Here is a 23,959-nt window from a genome sequence, read left to right on the forward strand (position 1 = left end):
AGCCAGGTCAGAGGCCGGCTGCTTGCTGGGGGCTCCCCCAGGGAAAGTTGGGAGATTTAGAATGAAATCTGTGGCATCACCCAATAGCAAATTATGCAAAAAATAAAAGCACCCATATTTTACCTACTACAGATTTTTCATGCACAGACATCTCAGAAATAGCCAGTGCCCCTGGGCTGTGGATAAACAAGGAGACCGCAGAGATTGCAGGCTACCAGGGTTGCCAGGTACCACAGGAGAAGCACCTGCATAGATCAGAATCCAAGCCTGGCACACTGAAGTGAGACTAGTACATTCACTTTAGAGTGCTGTAAATATTCCAGGTCTGACCCTGCGCCCGCATGCGCCCGGGCCGCCCCCTGTGCGTGATGCTGTAGCCATCAGGGCTCACTTTCTAGAGCTAGTTGGGCCTGGAATCAACAGCTCAGTGGGCGTTGGTGCCTCTTCACGAGAGCCCCCCACTGGCAGCAGGCCTCTTATTAGCAATACCCCAACCCACAGCAGCTTTCCCTAGCCTTGCTCGGGCCAGGCCGGAGGGCCAGGTTTGAACCCCACTCTGGGAAAGAGCCTCTTCGGCTCTAGACTCCACGACACCGACCTGCAAAAGTGGGGAAAAAACCCTCCCAGGCTCCTGCAAAGGTACACTGTGTTTGCCGTTAGCCCTTGGGAGGGTGGGGCCGGAACGAGGTGCTGGGTGCGTGGCGCCCCCGGAGCTGAGCTCAGGACGCTGCCGGACATGTCGCCTGTCACTGCAGCCTTGGGCTTGTCCACACTGGCTCTTACAGCGCTGCAAGGGTCTCGCTCGGCGGGCTGAGAAAACAGCCCCCGAGCGCTGCAAGTCTCGGGGCTGTACAGCGCCCGCGTAGACAGTGCCCCAGCGCCGGGAGCCGCGCCCCTCACGGGGGTGGGATTTTAGAGCGCGGGGTGAGCTCACTCCCAGCGCTCCGCCGCGACTACACGAGCCACGTTAAAGCGCTGCCCTGTTGCCGGTGAAGACGAGCCCGTTGTAACCAGACACCGGGGCTGGACGCACTTAGCTGGCCCCTGCCCCGGCAGCCTTGGGAGAGGGGCCTCCTGTTTCTAAGCACCAGGAGCTGGGAAGCCAGCAGGTCACACTCCTTCCCAGGGACAGCGCTCGTTGCCCCGGCAGCTTCCCTCTCTGGGGCCGACTCCCTCTTGCATCCTCGCCGCTGGAGCAACCAGGGCCCAGCCCATGCTCTGAGCAGCCCCGCTGAGGCCTGGAAAACTTGTACCGGCCTCAGGCAATTTATCCTTTTCCTGCCTCTCTGGTCACGTCTCCCAGCAATGCTGGGAAAGGCACAGTCCTGGCCAGCCGAGCCAGACTCTGGCTGAGCAGGAGAGGAGAGGGAGGGAGGCAAGGGGAGGAGGACTCCCAGGGTGGGCGGAGGGGTGACAGCCGGACGCAGGGCTCACACCCCAGCTGGTGGTTGGGATTCAGTGAGGCAATAGAGGTGTCACTGGGTCTCACTCTGGCTCAGGATGATGAAGGCCCAACCCGTGGGTGTGGCACTTGCTCCTTTCAGTCCCTCATCTCTGCCCACTTGATCTCCCCTTCTGGGGTTTGTTAAGGGTCCCACAAGGGAGTGGTGGGGACGAACCCATCCCCTCACTCCTCTGTTCACTAATTAGGCCTAATTTATGATACCCCGATTTTGGTCCATTGATTTCCAATTCCATGCGCCTCTCTTCTACCAGGCATGAGCTCAACACGGCCCCAGAGCGGGATCGCACCTTATGGTTCGGTGAGCTGGGCTGCCAGCCTGGGGCTTCCGCTGACTTGGCGTTACCTGGGATCCCTAGAGCACAACATCCCTGCACGCCCCCACCAGCGGCAGGCCACCAGGTCTCCTCCAGCAGTCGGGTGCCAGAGGGGAGTCCCAGCGTGATTCTCCGAGGCTGGAGCAAGGCAGCGGGTTTGGCTGAGATGCGTGTGGGACCCCGGAGAGGGGCAGGCGAGGGAGCAGGGGACAGGGCACCAATGCCTGACCCGAATGCAGTGTGTAGTGTGTGCAGGGAACCAGGGCGTGTGTACACAAGCAAACTGCTGTACGAACACGCCCAACCCCTGCTCTGCCGGGCCCTGAAATCAGCTCCCCACAGCAAGCAGGGGAAGCAGACATGGAGGCTAGAGCCCAGCAGAGCCAAGGACACAAGGGGCCCATCAGATAAGGACAGACAGCTGCTGCCACGGGGCTCCTATGCTGCCATCCGGGGGGGGGCTGCGTTGCAGAGCAGTCGAGAGCCCCCACTGGCATTGCACCCCGCCAGGTGCACAGGGGAGCTGTCCCGTGGGGACCGCAAGGCCAGAGCTCAGGGGCTCAGTCTGCGGCCAAGCCAGACGTGGGGAACACGAGGCTCTGAGCCGTGGCAGGAGGAGCCGCTGTGCCCACAGCCCGGTGCCCCCGGGGGCAGGGGAAGGCGGCTGGCTGCCTGGTGCAGGGGATTCTGCCGGGCCTGGAGCGCGGGGCGTCCGACAGAGAAAGGCTTTGTGCTGCCAGGACAATGGAGCAACGGCCAGTGGCAGCCAGGGGGGCAGAGGGGGAAGGGGCAGCTGTGGGGGGAGCCCCGAAGGGAAGGGGGGGCCGTGCAGAGATGCCCAGCCTCGGGAGCTCTCCCACGCGGGGGGAAGCCCGGGGCAGCTGGCACAGTTGGGCAGCAGGAGGCTGAAGTGTTGTCCCCAGGGGAGAGAGCTTGTTGTAGCAACGGTGACCAGGGAGGTTTGGCCAGCGGGACATTTAAATGCAGGGCTGGCGACAGGAGCTGAGCGGCCGGGAGGAGTGAGGTGGGGACGGGCAGAGGCACACAGAGGGGGCAGAGCGGCCCCCGGCCATCGCAGCTCTAGGCAGGACAGCCGCCCCCACTGACCAGGGGCAGGGGACCAGCTACTTGTGGGCTTCTTTAATTCACTGGGGACGAGCTCCTGGGCAGCAGGGTGGTTCCTGGCCCTGGCAGCAGAGCCCACGGCCAGGATCGTCCGCGATGGCCAGCCCCGAGGGCGCCAGCCCCCACCCAGGGAACCGGGGCACCCGCCCGCCGGCGGGGCTCACCTTCTCCCCCGAGCTGGGGCCATCACCGCTCGGCGGCTTGTGCAGGAACATGGGGCATCTCAGCTGCGTGGAGAGGTACCCGCCCCCCTTCCCGGGCCTGTCTCCGCACCCTGCCGCAGGGAAGGAGACAGGTGGGCAGGGGATGGAGGTGGGATGGGGTGGGGAGGGGCTGGGGTATTTGGCTTGACGTTGCTCTGCAGCGACCCCTTTTGGCCAGGTTCGGAACGGCACCGGCGGGCTCTGGCAGAGGCTGGGCCAGTCCCCCCATGTGAAGTGCACCCCAGTGGGGCGCTCAGGCAGGGCAGGTGCTGGGGGAGATCTGGGGGGGGGACATGAACCCTGCCCCCATGGGGGTGGAGGGCGTGGGATGGGCCCAGGCCTGGTAGCAGGATGAGGAGGGTGAGGGTGAGTGAAGAAGGGAACAGCGGGTGAGGAGGAGGATGGCGGGTGAGGAGGGTGGCGACGGGTGGCAGGGTGGCAGCGGGCGAGGGGCTGACGGTGGTTGGCAGGGTGATGGTGGGCGAGGAGGAGGATGGTGGGCGAGGGGGTGACAGCGGGCGAGGGGGTGACGGCGGGTGAGGAGGAGGATGAAGGATGGCAGGGTGACAGCAGGCGAGGGGGTGACGGCGGGTGAGGAGGAGGATGAAGGATGGCAGGGTGACAGCGGGTGAGGGGGTGACGGCAGGTGAGGAGGGTGGCAGCGGTGGCAGGGTGATGGTGGGCGAGGAGGAGGATGGCGGGAGAGGGGGTGACGGCAGGCAAGGAGGGTGGCAGCGGTGGGAGGGTGACGGTGGGCGAGGAGGGTGATGGCGGACGGCAGGGTGGTCACAGGGTGCTCTCTCCCACAGCATCACCCCGAGGAGAAGGCTGAGGCTGTCCCCAGATGCCCTGACTCCAAGCCCTGCTGGCTCCCATGTGCCGGCTCCCGCAGGGACACCCACACCCACAGGTCAGCACCAGCCCCTCTGCATGCCCCCCCCAGCCAGCGCCCCACTGACCCGCTCTCTCTGTCCCAGGTGGTGCACCGGAGCCCTCGCTCAGCCCCCAGGCCTGCAGCATCAGCATCAGCGAGGGCAGGTACCTGGAGGGGTGGGGGCAGGGAACAGGCTCCCCATAGCCCCCCCACTGCTCCCCATAGCCCCCCCCACACACCCACTGCTCCCCAGAGCCTTTCCCACTCCCCAGAGCCCCTCCACTATTTCACATAGCCCCCCCACCGCTCCCCAGAGCCCGCCCCACTCCCCATAACCCCCCACCGCTCCCCAGAGCCCCCCCACTCCCCAGAGCCCCCTCCTGCTCCCTGGAGCCCCCCCACTCCCCAGAGCCCCCCCACCGCTCCCCAGAGCCCCCTCCTGATCCCCGGAGCCCCCCGGCACATGCAGTGCACCCCATAGCCCCCCCACCCCCCGCCCCGTCTGTGTGCCTGGCCGGGAGGCTGCTGCCTGCTGGAGCCGCTCTCACCCCCAGCTCTGGTTTCTCTTCTCAGCTGCAGACAGACGCCCTGGGGTTGTAGCCTGCCCCGCTCCGTGAGTACCCGGGCTGTGTCCGAGGGGCGGGGGAGGGACCGTGCAGGGCATGGGCAGAGCCTGCGGGTTGCTGTCCTATACCCCCTCCCCTGGGCTCCAGGGCACGAACACTGCCATCCTGCAGCCCCAGTACCCCCCTGGCACTGCTGGGCACACTCTGCACCGTGCTGGGTCGGGCCTTCCACGTTGCCAGACGTGCCCCTGTGGGCTGGCCGGTGCCTGCTTGTTCCCAGCCCTGGGGGGCGGGCCCCGGGCCCCGTCAGAGCCTGCCTGGTGGGGAAGGAACCAGCCTTTGTGCCCCCCAGCTGGTTCTTCTAGCCCAGGGTGCAGAGGGACTGGGGGGGTGCCCAGGCTGTGCGTGGGGGTGGGGGCAGCGCCAGGGCGGTGCTGAAGTGAGGGTGAAGCCGGCGTCGCTAGCATGGATGTATAGAGCCCTCCCGGGCACCGGGTCCCAGCACACTCCACTGACAGCTGGGCAGCTGCATGTGACGTCGGGCTAAGAACAGGGGCAGGATGGACAGGGCTGTCTGCAGGCCCGGCCCCTCTGCCCCCTTGACAGCTCCCTGCCTGGCGCCCCGCCACACGCATCCTGCCCTGTGCCCGGCCCCGCTCTGCACCCGCTCTGTGCCTGGCTCCACCCTGCACCCGCTCTGTGCCTGGCCCCTCTGCCCCCTTGACAGCTCCCTGCCTGGCGCCCCGCCACACGCATCCTGCCCTGTGCCCGGCCCCGCTCTGCACCCGCTCTGTGCCCGGCCCCTCTGCCCCCTTGACAGCTCCCTGCCTGGTGCCCCGCCACACGCATCCTGCCCTGTGCCCGGCCCCACTCTGCACCCGCTCTGTGCCCGGCCCCTCTGCCCCCTTGACAGCTCCCTGCCTGGCGCCCCGCCACACGCATCCTGCCCTGTGCCCGGCCCCGCTCTGCACCCGCTCTGTGCCCGGCCCCTCTGCCCCCTTGACAGCTCCCTGCCTGGCGCCCCGCCACACGCATCCTGCCCTGTGCCCGGCCCCGCTCTGCACCCGCTCTGTGCCCGGCCCTACCCTGCACCCACTCCATGCCCGGCCCCGCTCTGTACCCGCTCTGTGCCTGGCTCCACCCTGCACCCGCTCTGTGCCCGGCCCCTCTGCCCCATGACTGCTCCCTGCCTGGCACCCCACCACATGCATCTCGCCCTGCAGCCGCTCTCTGCCCGGCCTCGCCCTGCACCCGCTCCGTGCCCTACCCCGCTCTGTACCTGCTCTGTGCCTGGCCCTGCTCTGTGCCCTGCCCTGCTCTGTACCCGCTCCGTGCCTGGTCCTGCTCAGTGCCCGGCCCTGCCCTGCACCCGCTCTGTGCCCGGTCCTGCTCTGTACCCGCTCCGTGCCCGGCCCTGCTCTGTACCCGCTCCGTGCCTGGTCCTGCTCGGTGCCCGGCCCTGCCCTGCACCCGCTCTGTGCCTGGCCCTGCTCTGTACCCGCTCCGTGCCCGGCCCCGCTCTGTACCCGCTCTGTGCCTGGTCCTGCTCTGTACCCGCTCCGTGCCTGGCTCCACCCTGCACCCACTCCACCTGCCTCCTGCTCTGAACCTGCTCCATGCCCGTCCCTGCTCGTTTTTCTTCCCCACTCGCCCCATGTCCTGGGCAGCCTTGTCATGGCTCCCTCCCTTCTGCCCTCCCCCAGAGCAAGTGGCTGCGAGGAGCCAGCGAGGGGCCAGGGGAAGGAAGTGCCAGTCCTCAGGGCATGGGCGAGGTGAGTGGAGGCAGTGCTGTCTGGTCTGCCCGCGGGGATATTTGGGGAGCACGGCTGGGGCGCTTCGGGGATCAGCCCAGAGCAGGGAGGGGCTGTCACCACCGGCCCTGCAGCTCTGGGTGCCTGCAATGCCGTGCCGCGGGGCTCACAGCCCGGCACCAGCAGCCAGCGGGCCGGGCACCGTAACTGGGCGCTCTGCCAATGGGTTGCCAGCACCCAGGTACTGTTCACAGGGTGACCCACACGCCCCGCAGTCCCGAATCGCCCTCAAACCGCCTGCCCTCGCCTGGGCCGCTCCCAGCCACTCGGACCCCTGGGCACCTCTCCCCTCCCGGGCCCCCTGTGGGAGCCTTAACAGGGGCTGGAGCTGCAGCCTGCCTGGGGAGCAGAGACCTCCGGCGCTTGCAGACAGGGCCCCACCTGGCTGAGCAATGGGGCCAGCAGGGGTCGGGCGCCGAGAGACGGAGCCAGTTGCTTTGCCCGGCTTGCACGGGGGCACAGGGCAAGTCCCGTGCCAGGCTGGACAGGGGCTGGGGCAGGCATGGCCCGAGGGAAGCCAGACGGGGTGGTGCTGCTGGGGGCTGGATTTGCTTCTCTCCCCCGTCCCTGTGTCTCTGAGACCCCGGCTTCCCCTCGTCCCCTCCCCCAGGACAGCTCTGGCCTCTCTCCTGCTCTGGCCCCTGGGACGGACGGCGAGATCCTGACCGGAGATTTTTCCAGGGTGAGTGGATCGTACCTGTCCCGTGAGCTCGCTGCCCCCCAGCCCAATTGCTCTGCAAGGTCCCATCACCCTGGGCAGTGACCGAAATCCCCGTGCCCTGCCTAGAGCCCAGGCCCTGTGCCCTGGCCTCTATCCTGGGGCCAGCGAGGCTGTCCTGCCCTCCTTAGGCAGGCTGGCCTCGTCTGCTAGCACCCCCATCCCTTCCCGCCAGGCCCCACTGGGGCGCAGACCATCCGCCCGGCCTCCCCGTCCCAAGAGGGTGCTGGCTGCCCCTCAAGGGACGTGTTTCCAACTCCCTACAGTGAACACTCCTGCCCCCAGGGCCAGTCTGCGACTAAGGTGAACGCCTCACCTCTTGGCTCCAGGGAAGGTAGGACATGTGTGCGTGTGGGGGAAGGGGACATCCCAGTCCAGGGAGGACGGAGCATGTGTGGGGGAGTTCCACTCCAGGGAGCACAGGGCGTGTGTGGTGGCAGGAAGGGGCTATGTCCCCCCCAGGGACAGCAGGGATATCCCTTCAGCTCTGTTTCTGTGCCAATGCCTGTCTCTGTTGGTGACCCCAGCCCTGCTCTCTGCCAGTGGAGGATGGCCTGCACCGGGATCTGCGTTACGTCAGCCCCGCCACAGTAAGTGTGAAATGCGCCCACTGCTGGGGAACAGCACGCGCGGACCCCATGCTTGTAAAACAACTCTTATTAAGGACCGCAGCGCGGTGCGGCAGCCGCAGCTGGCATTCCAGCCATGTACACACAGACCGAGGGCTGAAGCTCATTCTGTGTTCCCCACTCCTGCCCTTGGCCCAGCCATCCGGGTGTGCTGGCTGTCCAGCTCTACTCCGCTGCTGTCTCGGTTTGCTCTCCACCGCTGTCCTGGGTCTGCAGCGACCTCACGTGACCAGCGCCCCAGAGCAGCGGGAAGCATTGCCCTTTGCCACTGCTGTGTGTGGCTGCTGATGGCTGGACCCCACTCTGCTCCCCTACGTAGGGGACTCGGCTCCTTGGCTCCTCTGTCACAGTGGCTACGCTGCCTGCCTAGCGTGGCATTCTCTAAACTGCTTCCCTCCTGCCCACTGTCCCTCCGCTGGGCTACCGCAGCCTGCCCTTCCGGGGATGCCGGTCCGGTTCTCTGGCTCCTTCGCTTTGCTGGGGTCCCTGGGAGTGACACTGCTGTGATCCAGCATTGCCCTTCCTGTCTGCTCGGCCTTTGCCATCGGTCCCCGGCTGCTGGCACTGCCAGGGTTCCTTCCCATTGCTTGGTGGGTGTCACAGAGTCCCCGGGCGATGCTCTGGAACTGCTCCCTACGAAGCCAGTCAGGACTCTGGGGAAGTCTCCTCTCTGTGAGTAGCCTGTCTTCAGGACACACAGCTCACCCAGCTTCCACCTTCCTGGGTCTAACCTCGGAGCATTCAGCATCCTCTGCCCCTTCGTGCGCTTCCCCCAGCAAGTCCGCTCAGGTGGGGTCCTGGGGAAGTCAGAGGGTCCTGCCCCCCAACTTCGCAGTCAGACGTGACTCTCAGCCAGCCAGTAAAACAGGAGGTTTATTAGACGACAGGAACATGGTCTAAAACAGAGCTTGTAGGTACAGAGAACAGGACCCCTCAGTCAGGTCCATCTTGGGGGCAGGAAGGCCAGACCACAGGTCTGGGCCTCCCTCTCTTTCCCCAGCCAGCTCCAAACTGAAACTCTCCAGCCCCTCATCTGGTTTGCCTCTTTCCTGGGCCAGGAGGCCACCTGATCTCTTTGTTCTCCAACCCCTTCAGTTGGCACCTTGCAGGGCGGGGCACAGGCCATCAGTGACCAGGAGACAGGGTGTCGGCCATTCTCTGTGTCGGGACCCCTGCACACACCTGCCCTCTAGGGCTCTGCAGTGATCATACACCCTTACCCCACCACCTAGATACTTAAGAACTGCGTAGGAGAAACTGAGGCACCCCCACTCTATTCAGAGGAAACATTAAGAACAGTCCCACTTCGTCACACCACCTTTCCCCAGGGTGGGGTTAGGATTTCCTGCGGCTGCAGCCTCCTCCCGTTGTGCATCGCTGATGTATTCTTTGCGCAGCTTGCACGGTTCCATGGACTGATCTCATTCGCGCTTGGCCAGCACGTCCGCCTCCTGGCTGGGCTCAGGCAGGCCGCTCTCCCCAGGTCTTACAACGTCAGCTCCTAAATCTGCTAGGATTACTGCCCGGTCCCCTTTAAACAACCTCCGTCTTCTGCCCCCAGCTCATCCCTGCCCTGGCAGTCCGGGGAGCCTGCACCTTGCGGCCTGGCCAGCCCTGGAGCCTGAATCGTTTCACGGCCCCCAGCCTGGCTGGGCTGCCGGGAGCCCCCATGGGAGAGGGGAAGGGGTTGCTGTGGAAAGACTGTCCCACAGAGCACCTGTGTTACCTCTGCCTGCTCTGCACGCCTGCCGCCAGCCCCTTGCCCTCGCGTCCGAGCGCCGGCATCTCGAGAACGCGGCGTGTGCTCAGTCTGCGTGTGCCGCTGGTGATCAAAGGGAACCGCTGGAACCAGGCGCCCCTCTCCTATCTGAGCACATCTCCTGCCTGTGGCCGGCAGGGCGTGGCACCAGGGCTGCCCCAGCCCGCCTCCTGAGCCCTCCCTTGCAGCTCCGGTGGCTCGGCAGGGCTGTGCTTGTCATTGCGGTCTCGGTCTCGGCCCAGGCCCACGCGGCAGCGCTATGTCAGTGTCTGCAGGGCGCGGGCGTCGGACGGGCAGGAGCAGAATCTGCACAGGCAGCTGCCTGTTCCTCTGCAGCGCTGGACTCCTTCCGCAGCCTCTGCCCACACATTTTCTTGCTGGCTCAGTTTTGCCGGGGCTGGCTGGAGTCCCTCAGAGATGAGCAGGTCTCTGGTGCAGGGCACCTCACTTCCCCTCGGCTCGCCTGAATTTCCACGCCCCCTGCACTGCGGCCCAGAGGTGGGCACTTTTCCTTCTGCCTTTCACTGGACCAGGATGCCGGCACTGTCAGTCCATCTGTGTCCCTCAGTCCTGCCTCCTGGGTTCCTTCAGCCTGAGCCCGTCTGTGTCCTGCACTCGTGCCTGTCGTTGTCTGTCATCGTGCCTGGGCTGTTCCACTGGCCTTGCTCTTTGGAGGCATTTCTCTAGGGCAAGAGCCCTTTCCCTGTGCTCTGGGATCATGAGTCCCACTAACGATCCTCTCGCTGATGAGGGAACCTGTTACGTCTTCACAGCTCCACGCACATGCCCGAGCTCTCAGCTCCCTGCAGCAAGAGCACGGCTCTGGCTCCCTCCCCTGGCTCATTCTGTTCGGGGCCCCAGGACCCAAACGCCTCGATCCGGCATTCCAGGAACTCACGCGCCTCACCTCCTTCCCCCCTCTGGCCAGTTCTCCATACAGACTGGACTCATTTCTGACATCGTCCGCTGCCATGCCTGGGCAGAGGGTTTTGTGGGCAATCCAGCTCTCTCTGCGCTCTGCGTCCTTCGAGCTGCCTGTTCGCTCTGCTGCTAGCTGCTGCATCGTGGGCCTGTTCATCGTCCTGCTCTGTGCTGTGTGTCTCACGAGACTAACACTGCCAAACCATGTGCTGGGGAGTGACAGGAAAGGACTAAACCTAAAGCGGCTCCATTATTTGCAGAGGAGCTGCCCCAGCAGCCAGCATTCCAGCCATGTGCCCACAGACTGACTGCCTGGTGCCTCCCCCATCTCTCACCCCAGTCAGGAACTTCACAGGGTGAGGGAAACAGCACCAGCCATAATGCTGCTCTGTGCCCAGGCCCCCTCCTGCCTGCCTCCCTGCCACACCCAGAAAGACACAGCACGAAGCCACACGCCTGAGGGGCGGCAGTGGAGCCCGAGGGGAGCCGGCTCAAACAGAGCAGGCTGTGGGCGGGGACGGTGGTGCACTGGCGGAGCTGGAGGGTGCAGGGGGTGCAGGTCAGGATTGGGGGCATCAGACCAGCTATGTGTGGGGACCTTATGCCCCAGTGGAAACATTGACTCACGGCTGGAGCGTCCCCACATGGACGGCTGGCTCTCCTCATCTAGCCCCCCTGCACGGCCGGGCATGGCGCGATTCTCCTCATCTTGCGCCCCTTGCATGGCCAGGCATGGCACAGCCAGGTCTCCTCATCTAGCCCCCTGCACAGCCGGGCACGGCACGGCACGGCTCTTCTCATCTAGCCCCCTGCACGGCCAGACACGGCACGGCCAGGTCTCCTCGTCTAGCCCCCGCTCGGCCGGCTCTCCTCGTCTAGACCCCGCATGGCCACGTCTCCTCATCCAGCCCCCCTGCTTCAGTCCAGCAGCTCTGCTTCTTCTCCTGACTCAGCCCTCTGGCCAGATCAAGCTCAGTCCCATGACGGTGCGCTGACGTCACTCACTCAGGGTGAACTGCAAACAGTCCAGGGCAGAGAAACCCCACATGCTGGTGAATATTCCAATAGTTAGATTTACCCAGCCAGCCCAAACCAGCTTCTGTATCTCCCCCCTGAGTACTTAGACGTCCACACGACGCAGTGCCCTTAAAGTGCCAGCCTCAGGCCTCCCTCCAGACACACCTGTCAGACATAGGATGGTAAATTCTGAAAATCTTATCTCATTCTATAAAAGAAAAGGTTCTCCTGACCTCAAAGGACCAAGCCCCAGACCCAGGTCAAATAATAACTTAGATCGTACCCAAAATACACGCTTACAGTCCATTCTTATTAACTAAACTAACATTTATTTAAAAAGAAAAGAGAAAGTGTTGGTTAAAAGATCAATATACAGACAGACTTGAATTCAATTCTTGAGGTCCAGGTACGTGGCAGAGATGGTGAGTGTGTAGTGGCCAAAAGTCCTTTTAGAAATAGTCCACAGGTTACAGTCCAGTGTTCGTATTCAGGGTGACTCCAGTCAGCGACTGAGGATCTCAATCCTCATGGCTCAGGGTTTCCCCTTCTTGAAACCCAAAGCAGATCTGAGATGAAGAAGGACCATGTCCCAGGGTTTTTATACATTTCCAGCAGCCTCTTGGCCTGAGAAAACAATCGGCTTCACTTTCCTTCTCCCAAACACCCTGGCAATTAGCACAGGGTCATTTATCCATTAACCGTTCAGACACAGGTTACCACAACCTTCAAAGAGGCACATAGACAACAATACTATGTCACTCAAGTGTCTTCCTAAATGTTAATCCTCCTTTTTTGGTCTTTGAATCAAAGCCATAGCCATAGCCAAGCCTCGTTTGCTGACATCACAAGCCCTGAGCACACAGCTCCCCTTCTCTCTCTCACCATGCCGGCTGCATTTCACACCTCTCTCCATTTCCATCTCTTCCTAACCAGGCTTTAAAGTTCGGGGCCGGGGTCAGGTCAGTCTGGGAGTTCATTAACTCTTTCTGGCCCTGTCACCTTTCAATGAGATATTATATTACACTCATAACGTCACAGTCCCCCCTTTCTGGGGAACAACGTCCAACAACTGTCTGGTCTCCCGCCCCTGGCCTGGGCTCATAACCCCAGGGCTCCCACCAGTCCACATCCCCTTCTTGGGGGCTTCTCGCCACCTTCCCCAGAGCAGGGAAGGGAAGGATCTGCAGTCCAGGGTCACTCCACCAGACTCCCAGCTGCTGCCTGTGTGGTCTTTGCATTACCACAGACAGGAGCCAGTTCACACCGCACCTGAGGTCTGCCCTCCTCGGTTCCCCTTGCCCTGTTCCTCCACTGAACCCTCCCAGCGCTGTCGCTTTGCAAGACCTGATCCTGCCCTTTTATCAGGGCTCCCCACCCAAGGGGCTGCTCTGGGTCTCCCCTGGCCTCCTGCCAGATACTTCTCTACTCAGGTGAGGGTCCCAGGGCAGCTCTGCCCTAGGGCTTCCTCCCTGATCCTCCTCAACTCTCCAGCCTCGCCCTGCAAGGGACTGCAGAGTGCCTCGGTCCATCGCTCCTGGTCTGCTGACCCCCCGCTGGGAGGTACCCCTCACTGGGCCTGGGCCAGGCTCCAGGGGTTAACTGGCCTCTCCTGCTCCAGTTAACTCTTTCAGAGCCAGGATGGAGTACACCCCATCGCACCCTGTCCATGCGACTCCTGACTCGCTGGTGCTGGGGACTCTGCACCCTCTTGAGCAGCACGCTGGCCAGCGTGAACTCCCATAGCATGGGCCCAACGCCCGAAGCAAGAGGCTCTGGCAGGTAGGGGGAAGACGAGCCCAGAGCTGCCATGACACAGCCTCTCGGGAGCTCATCCCCCTCCCCATTTTACACCCCCCCAGGTGGCTTCCCTGCTGCGCGGCCAGTTGGCTGGGGTGGTGGAGGAGTACGTGGTGGTGGACTGTCGCTATCCCTACGAATACGCCGGGGGACACATCAAGGTAAGAGAGCCCGGCTCAACCTGTCCTGCTCCCAGCAACTTCCCGCAGGCACCGGGCTGCCTGCTATGCAGAGAGTGAGCTCCTGGCTACACCACTTCAAAGGGTGCTACAGAGAGCGGGGCAGGAGCTGGCAGTGGGGGGAGCTCCCGGCTATTCCAGTCCTGCCCCCTCCCAGCAGGGGGTGCTGTGGGGAGCGGGGCAGGAGCTGGCTGTGTGGGGAGCTCTCAGGAGGGGACACTGTGGGGAGCAGGGTGGGGTGCTGGCTCTGGGGATTTTGAAATTATTAAAATCCTATGAGCATCATGCAGGATCCTGGGCTGCCCAGTGGCTTGGCATGGGGAGAAGGGGGGCGGGGCGCTTGGCACTTTGCCAGCTATCAGTTGACCCCCATCTATGGGATGCTCCCCCAGCCCTGAAGGTGGGGAAGGAGCACTGAGCCCTGGTCCAGCCTGTGCTGTCTGCTGCCCCCCCCACCCCCGCCGCACCCCTCTGACCTCCTTGCTCTCGCACAGGGTGCCCTGAATCTGTACCGAGAAGAGCAGGTGGCGAGGTGGTTCCTGCCGGATCCCTTGGGCACGACCCCGAGCCCCCGCAGCAGCACCCTGATCTTCCACTGCGAGTTCTCCTCTGAGAGAGGCCCCCGCTTGTAGGTGCCTTGGGGGCCCGCCAGGCTCCCCCCACTCCCTCCCTGCTCGTCCCCCACCCAGGTCTCTGTGATAGGGAGGAGCCGCCGAGTTGGGGACACTGGGACGCCTACCCGGCCGAGATCAAGATGGCTCCCATCCCAGCAATGCTGCCCAGCCGGGGGCACCTCGCTGCTCCACTCGCAAGGCAGCCATGGCTGGGGGGCAGCAGGGGCAGCCTGAGGTTGCTGGTGCCCCCCATGGCTCTGTGTCCTCTCGGGGCGAGGCCCATGCCTGGCTCTGGTGGCTGGGGCCAGCCAGTCTTGCTGGCTTCACGCTCCATTAACCCCACAGTGCCCCCCACAGCTGCCCTCTGCCACAATTCCTGTGCCCATGACCCCTCCTGCCCGCAAAAGCTCACTTCAGCCAATCAGACTCACCCACCTCTGCCCCGTCCTGTGGTCCCAGGGGGGTCCCTAGAGTGACAATGGGGAGGGTGGTCACTGGTGAAATCCCTCTATCATGGGGCAGGTGCCGCAGCCTGAGGAGAATGGACCGAGACGCCAACCGGTACCCGGAGCTCTGGTACCCAGAGCTGTACGTGCTGCGTGGTGGCTACAAGGAGTTTTACCAACACTTCCAGGTACCTAGGGGGCTGTTGCAGGGGTGGGGTTGGCATAGCCTAGAACAGAACCCAGGAGTCCTGACTCCCAGCCTCTTGTTCTAATCACGAGACACCACTCCCCTCCCAGAGCCGGGGAGAGAACCCAGGAGTCCTGGCTCCCAGGCCCATGGTCTAATCACGAGACACCACTCCCCTCCCAGAGCTGTGGAGAGAACCCAGGAGTCCTGGTGTCACAGAGTCCCCGGGTGATGCTCTGGAACTGCTCCCTACGAAGCCAGGCAGGACTCTGGGGAAGTCTCCTCTCTGCGAGCAGCCTGTCTGCAGGACACACAGCTCACACAGCTTCCACCTTCCTGGGTCTGACCTCGGAGCATTCAGCATCCTCTGCCCCTCCGTGCGCTTCCCACAGCGAGTCCACCCAGGTGGGATCCTGAGGGGGCCAGAGGGTCCTGCCCCCCAATTCCGCAGTCAGACAGGACTCTTGGTCAGCCAGTAAAACAGAAGGTCTATTAGATGACAGGAACATGGTCTAACACAGAGCTTGTAGGTGCAGAGAACGGGACCCCTCAGCTGGGTCCATTTTGGGGGGCAGTGAGCCAGACAACCCCGTCTGCCCTTCACTCCATGTCTCCAGCCAGCCCCAAACTGACTCACCCTCCAGATCCTCCTCCTCTGGGCCTTGTCCCTTTCCTGGGCCAGGAGGTCACCGGATTCCTTTGGTCTCCAACCCTTTAGCTCTCACCTTGCAGGGGGGAAGGGCCCAGGCCATCAGTTGCCAGGAAACAGGGTGTCGGCCATTCTCTGTGTCCAGACCCCTGCACACACCTGCCCTCTAGGGCTCTGCAGTGATCATACACCCTTACCCCACCCCCTAGATACTTAAGAACTGCCTAGGGGAAACTGAGGCACCCCCACAATATTCAGAGAAAACATTAAGAACAGTCCCACTTCGTCATACCTGGCTCCCAGCCTCCTGCTCTAATCACGAGACACCACTCCCCTCCCAGAGCCGAGGAGAGAACCCAGGAGTCCTGACTCCCAGCCCCCTGCTCTAACCACTAGACTCCATTTCCCTCCCGATGGGAAGTGTCACATGCTCTCTCTCTCGCTCTAGGATCTCTGCGAGCCCCAGGGCTACATCCACATGCGGCACAAGGACTTCCGAGCCGAGCTTAGGAACTACCAGCAGAGGAAACAGCCTTGGAGCCTGCGCAGGATCCGCAAAGAGCTTTTCAAGCCCCTGTCCCCAGGGACTCCCTTGCAATAGCAACCCAGAGCCCATCCCTGACTCACAGCGAGGGACCCACTAGCCCCACCCCTCGCTTCTGAAATGGAGCTGCCCCTTTCCTGTTTGGCAAGTCAGACCTTCCGTGGCTGGCTGCCTCTGGAGCTCCAGCAATCCCAGCTGTAATTTAAGACTCTAGCCCAGGGATTCTCAAACTGGGGGTCGGGACGCCTCAGTGGGTCGCCAGGTTATTACGGGGGGATCATGAGCTGCCAGCCTCCATCCCAAACCCCACTAAGCCTCCACCATTCATAATGGTGTTAAATATATAAAAAAGTGTTTTTAATTTAGAAGGGGGGTCGCACTCAGAGGCTTGCTGTGTGAAAGGGGTCACCAGTACAAAAGTTTGAGAACCACTGCTCTAGCCCTTATGGTTGCAAAGAAAACCTTCAAAATATGGCTCTGTGTGTGAAGCTGATGCCGTGACGTCTTCCTGAGTCTGCAGGCAGCCTGACATGATAGCTCTGTGAGGTTGAACTGCCCCATTCAGCTCGTTGGATGTTGACTTGATGTCAGCATTGTTCACTTTCTCATTTCGGACCTGGAGACACAGGGCAGAGGAGGGGCATCATTTCATGGAGACCTGCGCAATTTGCTTTTATGGGTGTCACATTTTAGTGCCTCAAAAGGGTGGAGTTAGTTCTGTGGGTGGAGCTTGGGTGCATCTCACTACTTCCCCCCCAACTCACCTCTGCCCCTCCTCCAGGGAAGTGATTAACAGGAGCTTCCCCCTAGGGCTGCCCTCAGCCCCTCCCCTCCTCTCACTCCCCCTTCTTGCCAGGCAAATACAAGAAAAGGGCAGCAGCATGAGTCCTCAGACCTGCACTGATGCAGCCGCAGCTTTAAGGCCTGGCTCTTTGTGGCCACTTCGGTCTCCTCTTGTTCCCTCCTCGAGTTCTCCTGCCATTTCCTTTTTACTCTCGCCTCCCTCCCCTCTCCTGCTGAGCCACGCCTGGGAACTCACGCCTCACCAATCTGCTAGAATTCTCTGAGGGGGTCGACCAGTGTGTGGACCAGGGGGATCCAGTGGACACAGTGTACTTAGATTGTCAGAAAGCCTTTGACAAGCTCCCTCACCAAAAGCTCTTAAGCAAAGTCAGCTGTCATGGGATAGGAGGGAAGGTCCCTTTCATGGATCAGTGACTGGTTAAAAGATAGGAAACAAAGGGTAGGAATAAATGGTCAGTTTTCAGAATGGAGAGAGGTGTCCCCCAGGGTCTGTACTGGGCCCAGTCCTAGTCAACATATTCATAAATGATCTGGAAAAAGGGGTAAACAGTGAGGCGGCAAAATTTGCAGATGATACAAAACTACTCAAGACAGTTAAGTTCCAGGTGGACTGTAAAGAGCTACAAAAAGATCTCACAAAACTGGGTGACTGGGCAACAAAACGGCAGATGAAATTCAGTGTTGATAAATGCACATTGGAAAACATAATCCTACCTGTACAAATACAATGATGGGGTCTAAATTAGCTGGTACCACTCAAGAAAGAGATCTTGGAGTTACTGTGGATAGTTCTCTGAAAACATCCACTCCGTGTGCAGCGGCCGTCAAAAAAGTGACCAGAATGTTGGTGATCATTAAGAAAGGGATAGATAATAAGACAGAAACTATCACATTACCTCTGTATAAATCCATGGTACGCCCGCACCCTGAATACTGCGTGCAGATGTGGTCGTCCCATCTCAAAAAAGATGTATTGACTTGGAAAAGGTTCGGAAAAGGGCAACAAAAATGAGAAGGGTCTGGAACGGCTTCCGTATGAGGAGAGATTAATAAGACTGGGACTGTTCAGCTTGGAAAAGAGACGACAAAAGTGGGAATATGCTTGAAGTCTATAAAATCATGACCGGTGTGGAGAAAGTAAATAAGGAAGTGTGATTTACTCCTTCTCATAACACAAAAAACAGGGTGTAATGATGCTGGTTCTCTTGGGACCCAACAGAGCATCAGTTCAGGACAAACCAAACCAGCCAGACAAAGAGGACTTTGGTTTTATCCCACTTGGTAAGCACAAGTCACACAAGCAATTCCATTAGATCCTCCAGTTTCCCAGTATCACCACCAGTGCCCCTCGTTATGGGGACAGATGGTTATGAAAACTAATGCCCTATGTGACGTTATTGACATAATCTGGGACCGTGTAGATCATCGTTGCAACCAAGGTCTTGTAGTGGCACCAAATCTTATATAAAGGGGGTCAAATGAGGTGTCTCAGACGAGGTGATGGTTTGCTGGTTATGATTATGCTGCCTATATGTAGGTATCATTTTGTAGTTGAAGTTATGAATATTGGCTCTGTACTGTCCGTAGTTCAAACTTGTGCTCTGCTTCTGGGGGACACCCCAGACAAGTTGGTGTCAGCTCTGCCTAGCCTGCTGGGTGGCTCATTAAGGACCATCAGCGACACAACTGACCCACTGAGAGAAGGCAGACACGCCTTGCGACTCAGCCAGGCATGCAGGGACCTGCCTATGGACAGAACTCTGAGGTGTTTCCAGGCCATGGGATGGGCAGCTTGTCCTTGGGACAAAGAAAGCAGAGACCACATGGCAAGAAACTATAAAAACCTGTTGCAGCTCCTCCATCTTGTCTTCAGTCCTGCTTCTGAGCTCTGGAGGGACTTTTCTACCCTGAAGTTTTGAACCAAGGACTGAAGGACCCCTCCCAGCTGGGGATGTTCTCCAGAGACTTGATTTGAACCTGCAGCTTATTCCATCACTGCAGCAAGCCTGAACCAAGAACTTTGCCATCACTGTATGTCATTGATTCTATTTAACCAATTCTTGCTCTCATCTCTATCTTTTTCCTTTTCTGAATAAACCTTTAGATTTTAGATTCTAAAGGATGGGTAACAGCGTGATTGGTGGGTAAGATCTGATTTGTATATTGACCTGGGTCTGGAGCTTGGACCTTTGGGATCGAGAGAACCTTTTTTCTTTTACTGGGGTACTGGTTTTCATAACCATCTGTCCCCATAACGAGTGGCACTGGTGGAGATACTGGGAAACTGGAGTGTCTAAGGGAATTGCTTGTGTGACTTGCGGTTAGCCAGTGCGGTAAAACCAAAGTCTTCTCTGTTTGGCTGGTTTGGTTTGCCTTAGAGGTGGAAAAACCCCAGCCCTAGGCTGTAACTGCCCTGCTTTAAGCAATTTGTCCTGAATCGGCACTCTCAGTTGGGTCCCGCCAGAACCAGCATCGTTACAGTGGTGTAGTCGGCAGGATCCACAGAACCAGGTCAATTAAACTTTGGGTCAGAACCCCACGCCATCCAAATTTGAATTTTGGTATTGAGAGTTTGGTTGGTTAAAGAGCAGTTGCAATGGGTGAGCAAAGAGCATATGAGCACCTTGGCAAAAAAACCCTGGAACATTTGTGTTCAGAAAAGGGGATAAGCTTTAGAAATGTAAGCAGTGTCAGGATGAGCTCCACCCTGACATCTGGTGGTGAGGTGTGGCAAGTTGTGGAAAAGAACTTCAGGGGCTGATCTCATTTGCACAGGCACACCGACCTCGCCTAGAATGAGGCCATAGCTGCCCAAATGGTCACTTTGGCTGCTGTGGGATCCCCAGTGTCTCTGTTATTGGGGCAGGAAGAATAAATTGTTATTACCCTGATTATGGGAACTGTGCTGGGAACTGTACTTGGCCTTTTGTTATGATGGAGGGACTCACCATCAACTAAGTGGCACTTGCTAGGCAAGGGTCATGGGTTCCAAAACTGTGTGAATGGAGAGAGGCTGGGGACAAGTATTAATACTTGGTGGCATGGGCTCCTTGGTGAGGGCCTTACATACTTTTTGCACTTCCTCCCTCTCCACTGTGGAATATCAGAGCTAATTTTGATTCCATTAGGAGTCTAGTTACAGGCGCTGAGCTCAGTTTGGGCTAATGATGCACCAGCACTGGGGCTCCCCTGCTACAAGCTGAATTCACCAAAGAGCTGAACTGACCAACAGGTGAAATCACTGAGCCTTGTGTTAAGCAGTGGGGGAGCCTGAAGATCTATTGTGGAGCAGTTTGCGGGAGGGCTGGAGTGCCTTGTGGACAGGCTGGTAGAGCAGTTCATAGGATGGTGGGAGCTGCTGGTGGGAATTTGACCAGTTTGTGGACCGGCTGGTGGAGCAGTTCTTGGGATGGCGGGAGCTGCTTGTGGGCCGTGGAGCAGAACGAAGGAGTTTGTGGGGCGGCTGGCGGAGCGGAGCGGAGGCCTATGGAGCTGTGGGGCGGTCAGCTTCAGATCATGTAAGGTGCCTCTTACCCCCGTCCCATCTCCACCCAGGTTGGGAGGTAAAAAGCTCCGCAGATAAACTTTCGAACTCTGGGGCTGCCCTGACCAGGGACAGAGACTTTTGGGTCATTGGACTTTTGGGACTTTGAGTGATTTGGGGTTGCTGGACTCAAGAACCAAAGGGAAAAGGGCATGCCCCAATTTGCTTGGGGTGGGTTTTTTTTGCTCATGGGTCGTGTTATGAATCCTGTTGGTGGTGTTTCCCCAACAAAGTGCCACATTGTTTCTCTCTGTTATTAAAAGGCTTTTGCTACACTCAGACTATGTGCTTGCGAGAGGGGAAGTATTGCCTCTTGGAGGCGCCCAGCGGGGGTGGTATATATTTGTCCCAGGTCACTGGGTGGGGGCTCGAGCCGGTTTGCATTGTGTTATTGGAATGGATCCCCTAGAGATTGAACCCAGCCCTTGTTGTTGCCAACTCTGATGGGCAGAAGGGTTACAGAAAGAAAGCTACAAATCAAGAACTGAGAGATCTGTTAATGGCCAGTGATCAGGAGGCAGGAGCACAGCCCTTACCTGATGCTAAAGAAGCTGCAGAAGCAATGAAACTGCAAGCCCTGAGAGATGGCCTGCAGTTGGAACATGAACAAAAACTGGCAGAAATTTGAGTGAAAGAGAAGCAAGCCTTGGCCCAGTTAGAAAAAGAAGCTGATGAAAGGAAGAAGAAAGCTCACCAGACCTCTGAGCAATTGTCTGGGTGTAACCAAATGTACCCCAAAACTGCTACCTTTCATGTAAATGCTGTTACTGTGAGTTCAGTAGAGGGTGGCCCCATAAATTGTGCCAATGCTCTGTGTGGGAGTGGTGGTGGAAAATTCAGAGAGAGTGTAGAAGTCAATGGTAAAAGCTGTTTAGGGCAAATTATGGCTTCTAACATCACTCTTGTTAAAGCAGATCTTGTCAAAGAAGAAGATTACTTACCAAATCAGAGTGTGAATGTTGTTGTCCTCTGTGAGTTTACTATAAGAGTGCCTTTAGCCAGCATCCACCTCGAATGGGATGGTACTAAGCATGAAGTTATAGTTGGTGTAAGGAAGTTACTGCCTAAGGATCTTTTGATTGGGGAAAATATATTAAAGCTTTGTTCAGTCCAGGTAAACAGTCACAGGAAAGGAACAATCTTAAACCTGTGTCTATTATGGGCAATGATTTGCCTGGGGAGGGTTTCTCCAAAGGTTTGTCTAAGGAAAAGAGCTGTCTGTAAATGAAGTTTCTGAATGTCTCTCTAATGTGTCAGAAGTGAATCTGGAGTTAGATAAAGAGCAGAAAGAACTCGTTGGTCAGGAAAATGTTTCTCAAGAGCAGATTAAAGTGGATGATCAGGTGGAAGCCCTAACTGAGGAAGGAAAGGGTGGATTTTTGATGGGTGATGGATTGTTGGCTAGTACAGCTTGTAAAAGTGAACTGCAATTTGCTGGAAGTAGCTCAGGGTAGTGAGAAGAGCAGCAGTTTATCTGTGGGGAGGGGCAAGGTGCTTGGTAAGGGAAGTCTGGATGAGCCTAGGCAGCCTTGTGAGCTGATGGCTGTGTCTAGTCAGCAGTGAGGGAAGGCGAGGAGAGTGGAAGATGAGTCTCCCTGGACCTTACCTGTTAGCTGGCTGGAGAATTGTGAGAGTGAAGGAAATGTGTCTGTGTCTGTCAGGGGTATTGACTTCCCTATGGAGGGAGCTACCCCGGTCTCCAAGCAGTTGTCTGTGAACAGCCTTGTGTGCTGGGACAAAGAGAGAGGTCCCAAGCTGTGTGTCTGGGAAAGGAGAAAGTGTGTCCGGCTCTTCTTTGTTTGTGGAGCAAACAGAAGGGGCCTTTCAGCCTGTGACGGTTGAGAATAGTGCAGTTGTCTCAGAGTTGGTTCTGGATTCAGCTAAAGCCCAGGAAGGGAATGGTCCTAAGTTTGTGTCTGCTTGGGAGAATGGCCCTGTAACTAGGTCGCTTCCAGTCAGTGTCTATGTAAAATCCCAGAGACCAGACAATTCGGGTGCTTGTATTTTGCCTGTTGCTAGTGTGTTGGGAAAGGCTGTAGCAACTCTGCCTAATCAGGGTGAGAGATCCTAGCCGGGGCACAAGGAGAGCATGAAGGTGATGTGATTGTGTTACCTACTGATGGTGTGGAAACTGGTAGCAAGAAGGAAAAGATTCCTGAGCTTGCGTGTGGCAAAGGAAAGAAGAATGCTTCTGACTTTTTATCTAGGAAGTCTGTAAGTTTGCCTGAAAGGGGATTGTGTAGGAATCCGCTGGATGGGCCAGAGGTGATTCTGGGTGTAAGGGAGACCCAGAAAGAGTCTGTTGTTGCTCAGGAAAGTGTTCCTCTAGAGCAAGCCCTAGGTAAAGAGGGTAAGAGCAGAATTTCTGTGAGGGGTGAATTGTTGCATAGAAAAGCCCTAGGGAAAGGAATCCTTATGGAGTCTTTGCAAGCAGTTTACTGCAACTGGAGGGTGTGAAAGTGATTTAATCAAGAAAGTCTCCGTTCCTAACAGCAGAAATGTTCTGTTGTGAATGGTTTCAGAGTAGCAGCCGTGTTAGTCTGTATTCGCAAAAAGAAAAGGAGTACTTTTATGTCTAAAATTATGTACAAATTTATGTTAGTCTCTAATGTGCCACAAGTACTCCTTGTGTGACTTGTGGTTAGCCAGTGGGGTGAGACCAAAGTCTGCTCTGTTTGGCAGGTTTGGTTTGCCTTAGAGGTGGAAAAACCCCAGCCCTGGGCTGTAACTGCCCAGCTTTAAGCAATTTGTCCTGAATCGGCACTCTCAGTTGGGTCCTGCCAGAACCAGCATCATTACACCCTGGTAAAAGAAAAAAGGTTCTCTCAATCCCAAAGGACCAAGCCCCAGACCCAGGTCAATATACAAATCAGATCTTACCCACAAATCACGCTGTTGCCAATCCTTTAGAATCTAAAATCTAAAGGTTTATTCATAAAAGGAAATAAATATAGATGAGAGCTAGAAGTGGTGAAATGGAATCAATGACAGACAGTAATGACAAAGTTCTTGGTTCAGGCTTTTAGCAGTGATGGAATAAGCTGCAGGTTCAAATCAGGTCTCTGGAGAACATCCCCAGCTGGGATGGGTCTTTCAGTTCTTTGTTTAGAGCTTCCGTTTGTAGCAAAGTCCCTCCAGAGCTCAGAAGCAGGATTGAAGACAAGATGGAGGAGCTGCAGCGGGTTTTTATAGTCTCTTGCCATGTGGTCTTTCTTTCTTTGTCCCAAGGACAAGCTGTCCATCCCATGGCCTGGAAACACCTCAGAGTTCTGTCCATAGGCAGGTCCCTGCACATCTTGCTGAGTCGCAAGGCGTGTCTGCCTTCTCTCAATGGGTCAGTTGTGTCGCTGATGGTCCTTAATGAGCCATCAAGCAGGCTAGGCAGAGCTGACACCAACTTGTCTGGGGTGCTCCCCAGAAGCAGAGCATAAGTTTGAAATATAGACAGTATAGAGCCAATACTTATATCTTTAAATACAAAAATGATACACGCACACAGATCGCATAATCATAACCAGCAAACTATAACCTTGTCTTAGACACCTCATTTGACCCTCCCCCTTTATATAAGATTTGGTGCCACTCCAGGACTTTGGTTGCAACAATGATCTATACGGTCCCAGATCATGTAAATAACGTCACAGAGACGACAAAAGTGGGAATATGACCGAAGTCTATAAAATCATGACCGGTGTGGAGAAAGTAAAGAAGGAAGTGTGATTTACTCCTGAAATGAATGGGCGGCAGGTTTAAAACAAGCGAAAGGCAGTATTTCGTCCCCCGACGCAGTTAA

General features: G+C 58.0%; 1 protein-coding gene across 1 annotated transcript; it reads left to right on the forward strand.

The window, feature by feature from the left end:
* The first annotated feature begins 2,810 nt into the window (after positions 1 to 2,810).
* On the forward strand, positions 2,811 to 18,833 carry LOC311523862 (M-phase inducer phosphatase 3-like). Its single transcript, XM_084634347.1, has 11 exons — positions 2,811 to 3,143; positions 3,917 to 4,017; positions 4,085 to 4,145; positions 4,555 to 4,594; positions 6,251 to 6,319; positions 6,969 to 7,040; positions 7,604 to 7,666; positions 13,262 to 13,360; positions 13,873 to 14,006; positions 14,515 to 14,626; positions 15,723 to 18,833. Exons 1-11 carry the CDS (start codon positions 3,001 to 3,003, stop codon positions 15,873 to 15,875), a joined length of 1,047 nt encoding a protein of 348 aa, XP_084490473.1. The 5' UTR covers positions 2,811 to 3,000; the 3' UTR covers positions 15,876 to 18,833.
* The last annotated feature ends 5,126 nt before the right edge of the window (positions 18,834 to 23,959 follow it).

Source organism: Lepidochelys olivacea (genome assembly GCF_965140295.1).
Source record: "Lepidochelys olivacea isolate rLepOli2 genome assembly, chromosome: 7".
In the NCBI taxonomy this organism is placed as follows: domain Eukaryota; kingdom Metazoa; phylum Chordata; order Testudines; family Cheloniidae; genus Lepidochelys; species Lepidochelys olivacea.

Coding starts and splice junctions, on each gene's coding strand:
- LOC311523862 (XM_084634347.1), top strand. CDS start 3,001: ATGGCCAGCCCCGAGGGCGCCAGCCCCCACCCAGGGAACCGGGGCACC. Junction 7,667..13,261: donor GTTACGTCAGCCCCGCCACA/GTAAGTGTGAAA, acceptor ACACCCCCCCAG/GTGGCTTCCCTGCTGCGCGG. Junction 13,361..13,872: donor ACGCCGGGGGACACATCAAG/GTAAGAGAGCCC, acceptor GCTCTCGCACAG/GGTGCCCTGAATCTGTACCG.